Genomic DNA, 12,375 nt, shown 5'->3' with positions numbered 1-12,375 from the left:
ATTATATATAATAATTATACAGCGTGACCATTATATATTATACAGAGGGGCCATTATATATTATAATTATACAGAGGGGCCATTATTAATGGGCCCTCTGTATAATTATTATATATAATGGCCCCTCTGTATAATTATTATATATAATGGCGTAAATGGCCCCTCTGTATAATATATAATGGTACCCCTGTATAATTATAACATATAATGGCTCCTCTTTGTAATATATAATGGCCCCTCTGTATAATATGTAATGGCCCCCATTCTTTCCCTCACCTGCATAATGTCCCCAGTATGGCCCCTAGTACTTACTTTAAAAAATAAATAAAAATACTCACCTCTCTTCATCGCCTCTTGTAGCCTTTGCTCGTGCGTCCGGCAAAGGCAGTCAGGAACACATAACTGTGTCCTCCTGCACGGCGTCATCCCGTCATCTCGCGAGACCCGGCGCAGGAGGTCACGGTGATGTAATCGCGATCTCCTGCGCTATTCTACTGCTTCATAGGCTTCGGGCCTGCCCTGAAGCTTATAAGGCAGACGGAGGGGATGGGAGCCATAGGCATCACCCTCATTATATTGCCTGCTGCCTGGCGCCCCCTACAATTTGGCGCCCATGGCAACGGCTCCCCTGCTTCCCCCACGCTATGCCACTGGTCCTCTATTAGGTTGAGGTTGAAGCCTCTTCCTAGGCCAGTGACATCACCTTACATCGGTCACAAGGCCTAGTTGCCGCTCAATACCAAGCATAGCCACTATACGATATACAGCTCCGGTGACTGCGACAGCTCCCTGGAACAGCTGATCGGCTGGGGGTGCTGGGACTCGGACCTCCGCCGATGTGATAATGATGGCCTATCCTGAGGAAAGGTCATCATTATCTTTTCCAGGATACCCCTTTAAAGGTGTTGTCCCATAACAATAACTTATTCCCTATCCACAGGATTTGGAACAAGTGTCTAATTGGCGAGGGTCTGACTGGTGAGGTTGGCCACTAGAATGGGAACCTGTGTTCCCCTGTTTGAATTCACATGCATGTGCCAGTCCATTAAATTATATGGGACTACTGGAAAAAGCCAAGTGATTGTACTTGTTTTGTCCTGCAGTCCCATAGAGTTGAGTGGAGCGGCAGTGCACATGCATGTCCACCACTTCATTCAAACGGGCAAACACAGTTGGTCAGACCCTGTCAATAAGACTCTTATCCCCTTTCCTGTGGATTGGAGATAAGTTGTTGTAATGGGACAACCCCTTTAAAATGTAAATGCCTTCTTCTTCCTTTTGTGGTAAAGACTTTGGGACTGCAAATTGTTGTGATGGTATCTTTCCATCTAACAATTTTGTTTCAACTTAGTTCAGAATGGGTAAAGAAAAAAACAGAAGCATTACCCACCCGTCCCCAGCATTACTGTTCCAATTTTGACTGGGTTCCCGCTGGTCTCCACTTCCTGTCTCTGGCTTGACACACAGGATATGCCCATGGAGCCTATTTCTGGTCTCGGCGGTGATCCACTGTAGACAGTGATTGCAGAGTAGGCCAGGACAAGGAAATGGACAACAGTTTGGACCTGGTAAGTGTCGGTGGGGCAGCAGTGGGGGATCGGTTAAGTCATATATTTTTCACCATCCTTTCCATTGTCTAAAAATATTATCTTGCCCCTTTAATGCCTTAATTTTTGTTGTACAGTTAATTAATACCAGCAATTTTTGGTTCCCAGTTCACGTTATCACTCACCTGTCTGCTTGCTTTTGGGCTTAGCATAGAAAGGAAAGAATAGAGCAGCTGCCACTGCACTTCTTAAATGAACACTGCCTTCGATTGCCTTTCATTGGTATCTTCTACAGTAAGTTATTCTATTAACTCATGTTTAGAAGGGTGATTAAACAAAAACTTTCATCTATTGCAGGGGATGACAAAAGTTTGTCCAGTTCCTCTTCAGACACCAGCCATTCAGATGCCAGTGCCGGAAGCCGGTTGACCATCTGGGCAGATCCTTCCTCGGCCAGCACTTCTGCCGAAAGTCATGGTATGGCAGCAGCAAAGGCCATTCATCTTGGAGAAGATAAAGCTTATGCTGAAGCCCTTCGTGCATCCAAGCCACCTCCGAAGCCAGCACCGTCTAGACACCTTCAGGAGATAGGGCGTCAAAGTTCTTCTGACAGTGGGATAGCTACGGGCAGTCACTCTTCTTATTCTGGAAGCTTTTCTTCCTATGCTGAGAGTCTGGACATTTGTCATGGTGAGGAGTTTGGCTCATTGATTAGCTTACCATTGGCTATGGCCACCGATCAAAATCTATGTACATGTCAACATCCGGATCCGCAGAGAGGGTCTGAATATCAGATTCCTGCCTCTGTGAGACATCTATATGACACACCTCGAAGTGTTTTACAGGCAGCTGCTAGAGAACCTCAACACAAGACTTCAGATTCCACATTACCTAAGGACCATGCACAAGGAACTCAAAGCACCAGTGATACTAAGCTGCTGCTGCCCCATGCTGACTCAAAAACTGCATCATTACTCCAAGAAAGCAAAGACTCAGGTGATGAGACATATCTAGACTTTGTTCCAAAGTGGACAGCTCCAAAGGGGCAACCACAGGGGATGGAACCTAAAGGAAGTGACTTGGCAGCTGCAGGAACAAGTGAGACTTGTGAAATCTGCAGCCCGCAGCCTGGCATTACCAGAGCCCTTTTTTCCGCTTGCCCAGTATGTGGGGGGCTAAAGGTAATTACTTTCTATATAGCTTTGATATATATACTATCTATATATGTATATATTTTTAAGGGTCTCAAATAATTGTATGGCACCAATGCATGTTATGGTACTTTATTCACAAAATGTTAAAGCGGTTTTTCAAATGTTTTATGCTGTTTGGTGGGGGTCCACGGGCCTTCTCGCAGCTTACCCTAGGCCAGTGAAGTCATAATTATCGGTCACGTGGCCTACAGGCAGTTCAGTTCCATTTAGGTGAATGGGACTGAGCTGTGATACGAAGCACAGCCGCTATAAAATGTATGGCACTGTGCTTGCTAAGCTGTGAGCAGGCAGTCTCAGCCTTCTCAAACAGCTTATCGGTGGGAGTCCCAGGTGTTGGACACCCACCGATCAGAAACTGATGACCTATCCTGAGGATAGCACCTTTAATTTTCTCTCAGTCAAGACATGGTATGAAGTTGTAAACACTTTGCAAACTGGGAAATGGGTTTTCCTCCGCATAGGCTATCACACACTTCCAACTACACCCACCAATCAGCTGTTCGATGGGACCACACCACTTGGATAAGCACCATGCCTCTTAGTACTATACTAAGCACAATGCTGTACATTGTATAGTGACTGTGCTTGGAATTGCAGCTCTATCCCATCAACTTAAATGGGACTTAGCTGCCGAAAGGCCATTTTACCTATGAATATGACATCAAAGGCCAAGCACTGCAGCCTCTTTAAACTACTGATTGCTGGATGTGCCGGGAGTCGGACCCCAACTGCTCTGATATTAATGACCTATCCTCATCAATATAGAAATGGTCACTGTACTTTCAGCAAACTTTGCATGAATCAATAACACCAGTGAATATAAGAAACTTTAAAATATATTTTATCAGAGAATAATTCACCCTTCCACCTTCTTAAAATAACATTTTCTGCTGATTTCAAACAGACTGTCAACTCAATGAAGGGTCAGATTACAGCTTCCCATTGAACTCTATTGAGCTGGAAGTGGGGAGAAAGATGGAGGAAGTACAGAGAGACACACACAGACATGCTGCTCATAAAAGTCTATGGATAGGGGAAGAGTGCAGTGGAGTGAGCTGCTAGAGAGAGAAAAAGGTATTTTTCTCTGATAAGATATATTAAAGGGGCTGGCTGATTTCCTATGCTGATGACCTATCCTCAAGGTAGGACATCAGTGTCAGATCAGCAGGGGTCTGACTGCCGCCACCCTCTCCGATCAGCTGTTTTAGGAGAACATAGCTGTTTTGTGAGTCCTGCATTCCCTTCACTGCTTACTTGCTTGCCGTCAACATCACAGCGGTGAGCAGGTGTAACTATAGCTCCTCCATCCCAGACCCATGAAGTGTGACGACTGCTACCATGACTACTACTACTCCTATCTTCGCCACCAGCCCCACGCCTGCTCTCTCCCCTATCACTGTGGATATATATGAGATAGACAGATAGGCAGACAGGTGATGTGCAGTGAGCCGCAGGGGCGGTGTGAAGGATAGGAGTAGTAGTACCTTTTTCTCACTTCTGGGGACTCCCTGGTATTGAGGTTCTCTGGCCAATGATGAAGCCAGGTTTGATGCCACAATTTTACTGTCATTTACTGCAGCTTACACAGCCACTATACACATTAAATGCATCTCCACTGTTAGCGTATGCAATTCCCAAGACTTTATATGCGAGATAGAGGGCTGAGTCCCTTTCTTATAGCCTGCTCAAACTTCCCAAATTGACCACGACTATATGGGTATCTTCCTCAATATAGCATAGTCTCTAAACAGGCGATCACGCTGTTCTTTTATATGATGGGAGGCCTGAAGCTTATTTGCTACCACCACATGCAGAGAAGTCTGTAGCCTCAATGTAAGTGTGTTACCTTTCTCTGACAAATGCACAGCAATCCTCCTTATATGGTTGCTGAACCTTTTACTGCATTCAGTGACCTCTTACCTCGAAGGCTGGCGCATATGCTGATGCTTTGCTGCTTTTCTAAGCCTCATGGGTATTAGGTTTCCCTGCGGGAATCTGCTCATTGCTGCTTTTAGCTGTTTACACATTCACAGCTCATACTAGACTGCCAACTACTTCCTCCTAGAGAGGAAAGGGTGGTGCCACCCCTGCCCAGCCACAATAACTAGGGAAACACTCACTGCTCTCTCCATACACAAGCTATGGGTCACAGTACACAAAATCTAATACATTAACATTAGAAGCGGATCAAGTCAGACAGACAGACAGACAGGTTACATTTCTTTGATTTGTCGGATGACTCATTTGCATTTTGATAGACTCTCAGAGCCCAAATATCTGTGATGAAGCAATGAAACATGGCCATGAGAGCTTATCAAGGCCCATCTCTGCCCATCGTCATAGGTCTGTGCCATAGGGGCCGCTGTGTGATCTGCACCTGCACAGCTCCAGCTTTGTCTTCATTACCAGCTGCAGAGAGCAGAGAAGTAAAGGAGCAGAGAAGTCTGTACGATTATTAGGCACAAGCTGGAGCACGTCTAGTTATAGGCTCTTTATAATCTCCGCAGAAAATGCAGCTCTGCGCGCTTATTAAAGTTCACATGGCGGTATGAGTCAACGCCAGGGCCCAAGACGAGCTGTCATCATTACAGTACACAGATGGCATCTGCGCAGTTTGGGATCGGCCTTTGAATAATTTTATGACGCCAATTTGCACTTTCAGAGGAAGCATAGAAAATAATCTTTCAGCACCTCGTAGAGATCTCACCATATATTATACTGAAAATAGAGTGAAGCTGCTGTGAGAGCACTGGAAGGTTCGCCGTGTCATAAAGTGCGTTTACGTTTAGACTATCACAGGAACGACGTGTGCTCCAGAAAACGGCTGCAGTCAGAAATTCTGTGTGACAACCTGACTACAATGCACCTGTCACCTGTCACCTCTCCTGACATGTCTGCTAAATAACAATTCTGGAGCATCTTTATAAGCTAGCTGTGGCGTCTCTCCGTGAATACTGACAGATATATGCTTTAAGAACATTATGAAATACGGTCTGTTATTAGAGGACACAATATGACATGGAATATTGGAGGGTCAAATATGGTCCAAATTCTGATGCTGACATGCCCACTCTAGGCCTTTTCGGCAGTGGAGGTGGTCAACATGGGCACTCTGACTGGTCGTTGACTACACAGCCCCATGCCCAGCAAGCTGCGATGCCCAGTGTGTCCTGAGCTCTTCCTTTTTCATGCTACAGTACCGCTTTTGTGGAATCAGCCTTCACTCCCCATGCGCATCTATGAGTCTTAAACGCCCATGAGCCAAGTCAGGACACTAGCGCTACACATATCTGGCAGGCTGTTTCCTGCCGGAGATGTCCAGATACGGCATTTCCGGATGCTACCTAATACCCACTGGCCCCAATCACTATAATGGGGACCGGCGGAGGTCGTCCGGCCAATTCTCGGCATACGGTATTTATCGAGTTTGGACGGATCTCCACAGGAAACTATTATAGTTAATGGGGCCAGACAGCATCCATGTTGCTTCTGGCAATGCCAGATACAGAGAGATACAGCCTGCCAGATATAAAAGCCCTAGTATGAAACTAGCCTTAGGGTATGAGTATAAACTATGGGGGTCATTTATCAAACTGGTATAAGGTAGAACTGGCTTAGTTGCCCATGGCAACCAATCAGATTCCACCTTTCATTTTCCAAAGGAGCTGTGATAAATGAAAAGTCAAATCTGATTGGTTGCTATGGCCAACTAAGCCAGTTCTGTCTTACCCCAGTTTGATAAATCTCCCCCTATGTGCAAAGATTGAGTCTTTGATGGGCTTGCGGTTAGAGATGGTTAACCCTTTTGCTACCATGGGTAAACATGGCACCCGCTCGCACGTGCAGCGGGCGCCATGGCTGACGGGTCTCTGCTGTTTCAATAATGCCAATTGCGGTCATTAAGGCCTTTTGATGCCGTGATCATGGAATCTAAACCTTGAAAAACCTGGAAGCGCGCGCTTCTGGGTCATTACCACCATCCTCGTGAGGCCAATGGGGATGCCGGCAATTGACTTTAAGTGTATTAGAGCTGCAATTCTTACGTTGGCCAGCAGATCAACATAAGAAATAAGCTATTCACATATTACTATGCTCCTGTATTGAATAAAAAAAAAAATAGTGAGTGTTGTAGCCTCCTACACTGACTACAAAAACATAAAAAAGTTAAAAAAAATGGAAAATAAAAATATATATATGAAAAAAAAACCTATTGAAATCATCCCCCTTTCCTTAATAAAAAACAAACAAACATAAATAAATAAATAACAAAAAATATAAACATCATGAGCATCATCGCATCCCAAAAAACGTCCGTACTATTAAGATATAAAAAGTATTTTTCCATTACGGCGGATGGTGTACGGATAAAAGTATCAAAATGGCAGATTCTCCATTATTTCATCACTTCCTTTACCCCCAAATTTTTTATAAAATATGATCAAAAAGTCACACAGACTCCAAAATGGTATCAATAAAAACTAAAGATCGTCCTGCAAAAAATTAGCCCCCACACAACTACGGTATAAAAAAGTTATGGGGGTCAGACTTTTTTATTTATTTTTACAGTATTTAGACATATAAAACGTATACATATGTGGTATTGTTGTAATCGTACTGACCCAGAGAATGAAGGGCACAGGTCAGCTTTGCCGCAAAGGGAACACCGTAGGGACAAACACGTAAAACGGTGGAGGAGTTGCGTTTTTTTTTTCCTATTCTACCCCATTTGGAATTTTGCCCCCGCTTCCCACTACATTGTATGCCATATTAAATGGTGGCATTAGAAAGTACAACTTGTCCCGCAAAAAAAAAAGGCCTTATATGGATATGTGAACAGAAAAATAAAAAGGTTATGGCTCCAGGAAGATAGGGAATACAAATAAAAATGGAAAAAACTAAAAAACCTCCGGTATCCAAAGGGTTAAGCCTGTGTAGAAATGGTCATTGTTTTTATCCGGTATATATCTGGTTTGGTAGATTGTGTTGAGGTTGATTGTGGTGTTAATGTGCTGAGACGAGTGGAGTACAGTGCTCAATAGTATAGGATGGTGCAAGGGTCTATCAATCCATTGCCTGTGGTAATATGCATTTTTTAATCACGAAAAAGGTAAAACGTAGATCATTTTGATAGTTCTTACTGTGGGATGAATGTGTTCTTAATGGTGTTTATGTTCAGGTCACAAAAACACAAATACAGCTGCGCATTAGGTGAATGTTTTTGTGAATACCGTATACGTTGGTGTGCAGTTTTATTTAATTTTTATTAATCACTTCCACTAGTTAGTTGCAGGAATAAATGCTTGGGTTTCCACAGCAGCACAAAACCCTTCTTCATTCCCCTGCCGACTACTGACCATGAGGTCTGCAGAGCACTGCTATTTACTCTCCCTCATGTACTTTCACTAAATGTCCAAGGAATTTCTGCTAATTGCATATATTCTCAAAGGTCTCTAAGCCACAGGCAGTGGCGTTGCATGGGTGGCAAGCCAAGTATTGCCCCCCCCCCACTCAACCTGTGAACCCCCCTTTTTTTATTACTGATAATATAGTGCATGTCACCTGCAGTCCTATGTAACACCACAGATAACACAGTGATAACTCTCTGAGTACAGATAATGCAATAGATGTCAACTGCAGTCCTATGTAACACCACAGATAACACGGTGATAACTCTCTGAGTACAGATAATGCAATAGATGTCAACTGCAGTCCTATGTAACACCACAGATAACACGGTGATAACTCTCTGAGTACAGATAATGCAATAGATGTCAACTGCAGTCCTATGTAACACCACAGATAACACGGTGATAACTCTCTGAGTACAGATAATGCAATAGATGTCAACTGCAGTCCTATGTAACACCACAGATAACACGGTGATAAGTCTCTGAGTACAGATAATGTAGTAGATGTCACCTACAGTCCTATGTAACACCACATATAACACAGTGATAACTCTCTGAGTGTAGATAATGTAGTAGTCCTATGTAACACCACAGATAACACAGTGAAAACTCTCTGAGTACAGATAATGTAGTAGATGTTCCCTGCAGTCCTATGTAACACCACAGATAACACAGTGATAACTCTCTGAGTACAGATAATGCAGTAGATGTCACCTGCAGTCCTATGTAACACCACAGATAACACAGTGATAACTCTCTGAGTACAGATAATGTAGTTGATGGGTGGGAGCCCCCAGAATTCAGAACACGCACAGTGTGACCTGAAGTCTGGGGCCGGGCTGCTACAGTGTGGGCCAAATTCTATATCCCCCCTACATACCCTACCGTAAACAGATATGTGGATGGACATTATTATATACAGTAGAATACAGCACCACATACCTGTTACATCCAGTGACGTCTCCTGTGATGTAGACTCTTTCCTCAACATCTTCATTCGGAGATAGCACCACCATGACACCTTCTTTCGGCCTCATCTCTGCAGAGTTTCACTTAAATTTTTTTGGATTCCTCACTTTACTATCATCCTCCCAACCCTGGTGCCTCAACACTGTCATCCTGCTGCTACCCCTAATACTGTGCTAGTGCCAGACAGAGTACCCCATAATATTATTCCCCCTGTATATTATAGTCCCCCTGAATTATTATTATAATGGCCCCCTCTGTATTATAATTATAGCCCTCTCTGTATAATTATTTTGGTCCCCACTGTAGTATTATTATTATGGACCCTCTGTATAATTATTAAATATAGGGACCATTATATTTAACAATTATACAGAGGGTCCATAATAATACTAATGTAGGGGCCATTACAGTATAATAATACAAGGGGGCCATTCTGTATTATTAAAATGGCCCCCTCTGTAGTATTATTATTATGGACCCTCTGTATAATTATTAAATATAGGGGCCATTATATTTAATAATTATGTAGAGGGGCCATAATAATAATACTACAAAGGGGGCCATTATAATATTACAGAGGGGCCATTCTGTATTATTATAATGTACCCTCTGTATTATAATGGCCCTCTCTGTAGTATTATTATGGATCCTCTGTATAAGTATTGTAATGATGCCCCCTTTTTGTCTATATATAATTGCCTCCTTTTTCTTCTGTGATAACACCCCCTACCTCCATAGTGCCCCCAGTGCGGCCTTCCTTAAAGGGGTTATACAACATCATACAACAGCCCCCCCATGTGCAAGGCCCCTCAGAGGAAATATACTTACCCTGCTCCCCGCGCCTCTCCTGGTCCCCGCACCACCACTGCTGCTGCTTCTCCCTGTACACGGATGAAAACATCCGGTGTTGGGGGGGGGGGGGGGGGGGGGGAGCAGCCAATGGCAGGCAGGGGGGGGGGCAAGCCTCCTTAGCTTCAACCGTGATGCTAGGGAGGCTCGTGCCCGTCCCTGCCTGCCATTGGCTGCTCCCCCCCCCCCCAACACCGGATGTTTTCATCCGTGTACAGGGAGAAGCAGCAGCGGTACTTAAATAAAAAAATTATATAAATATTATATAAATACTCACCTCTCTTCCTCGCTCCATCACCGCTTGTGGCGTCCCGGCGCAGGCGGTCATGAACACATCACCGTGCCCCCCTGCACTGCTTCATCACGTCATCTCGCGGGACCCGACAAAGGAGGTCATGGGGAGGTAATCGCGATCTCCTGCGCCACTCTACTGAGGCACAACAGAGGGGATGGCAGCCATAGGCTTCCATCGCCCTCATTTTACTGCCTCCTGCCTTACGCCCCCTGCAATTTGGCGCCCGGGACAACGGCCCCCCTGGCCCCGCCCATGCTACGCCACTGGCCACAGGTATTATCCAATAGGGATGGCAGTACAACCTCAAGTGGTGTTAGTGTTGAGTGAATCGAAGTATCCGAAGTGGACTTCGATCCGAGTTTTAGGAAAAATCTGATTAGTCGCGAAGCCGAATTTCTTAGTGCTTCGTGGTAATGAATCAATTTTCCATGAAATGACGGTAAAAACAAAAAAAACACATACTCGACTCATCCATTTGCGCGTGAAGAGGCCGCGGCAGACATTTTGATTGAATCTCGTGCGCGGTGACATATGACATCATCACTTCACCGCATGAGATTTTGCGCAGTGTCTTTAATCAAGATGGCTGCGGCGGCCTCTACACAATCAGATGGATAAGGTCAGTATTTTTATTTATTTTTTTACCAGATTAACCCCTGAAAGTCCCCAATGTTAATCTCAGATGCCTCGATCAGCGATGAACGCGGCATCTGAGGGGTTTAATGACAGGGGTCGGCGCCATCGTCGTTCCCCGTCATTGCGCTCATTACATACAAAGAAATGCGCTTCGTAACGAAGTAATTCATCCCGAAGCAAATCTCTTTGTGAAATTTGGGGAAACAGCCGAGTTGAAATTTTCCATAACTTTGCTTATCTCTAAGTGGTGTTCTCAACAGTTATATGACTCCCTCAGAGTGTCGGTACACCGCCACAGCCTGCATGTAACACCGTCACTATACAATGGTAACTGATAGCAACAATTACTGTAAAGGACACGGTTTATTTGCAAGGGGTACAAGGCTGAGTTCCAATGTTCAAAATTTCGGCAACTGTCCCATCTGACAGGGGCTTGCAGAAAACCATGTGTTTGCTGCCAAAACAACCCCTTACAGAGATATGGAAGTGAATTACAGTTACAGAAATATGTGCAGCATGTGAAAATACAGTACCTTAACCCCTTCAGGACCCTGCCATTTTTCGCCTTAAGCACCAGGCAATTTTTTGCAAATCTGACATGTGTCACTTTATGTAATAATAACTTTAAAACACTTTTACTTATCCAGGCCATTCTGAGACTGTTTTCTCGTCACATATTGTACTTTATGACAGTGGTAAAGTTGAGTCAAAAAATTTCATTTTTATTTATAAAAAATAACAATTTTTTTAATTTTATTTAATTTATTTATTTTTTAAATTCACAATTTTCTAAATACCAATTTCTCTGCTTTTAAAACAGATAGTGATACCTCCCAAAATAGTTATTACTTTACATTTCCCATATGTCTACTTCATGTTTGTATAATTTTGTAAATGACTTTCTTTTTTTGAGACGTTAGAAGGCTTAGGCCTCTTTCACGCGGGCGTTGCGGGAAAAGGTGCGGGTGCGTTGCGGGAACATGCGCGTTTTTTCCGCGCGAGTTCAAAACATTGTAATGCGTTTTGCACGCGTGAGAAAAATCGGCATGTTTGGTACCCGAACCTGAACTTCTTCACAGAAGTTCGGGCTTGGGATCGGTGTTCTGTAGATTGTATTATTTTCCCTTATAACATGGTTATAAGGGAAAATAATAGCATTCTGAATACAGAATGCTTAGTAAAACAGCGCTGGAGGGGTTAAAAAAAAAATAAAAAAATTTAACTCACCTTAATCCACTTGATCGCGCAGCCCGGCATCTCTCCTGTCTTCATCTTAGCTGTGTGCAGGAAAAGGACCTGTGGTGACGTCACTCCGGTCATCACATGGTCCGTCACATGATCTTTTACCATGGTGATGGATCATGTGATGACCGGAGTGACGTCACCACAGGTCCTGTTCCTGCACAGCAAAGAAGAAGACAGAAGAGAAGCCGAGTTGCGCGAACAAGTGGATTAAG

General features: G+C 43.9%; 1 protein-coding gene across 4 annotated transcripts in view; it reads left to right on the top strand.

The window, feature by feature from the left end:
• DOK7 (docking protein 7) overlaps positions 1-12,375 on the top strand; it is a 144,131-nt gene that overhangs the window by 88,684 nt on the left and 43,072 nt on the right. For all 4 annotated transcript variants that reach the window (XM_040419171.1, XM_040419170.1, XM_040419168.1 and 1 more), the window contains exon 7: positions 1,905-2,728. In XM_040419171.1, coding sequence (XP_040275105.1) covers positions 1,905-2,728 — 824 coding nt within the window. The remainder of the gene's footprint in view (positions 1-1,904; positions 2,729-12,375) is intronic.

The sequence above is a fragment of the Bufo bufo genome, chromosome 2 (assembly GCF_905171765.1).
Source record: "Bufo bufo chromosome 2, aBufBuf1.1, whole genome shotgun sequence".
Taxonomy (NCBI): domain Eukaryota; kingdom Metazoa; phylum Chordata; class Amphibia; order Anura; family Bufonidae; genus Bufo; species Bufo bufo.
The sequence above is the reverse complement of the archived record's forward strand: the minus strand, read 5'-3'. Positions and strand labels throughout refer to the sequence as shown.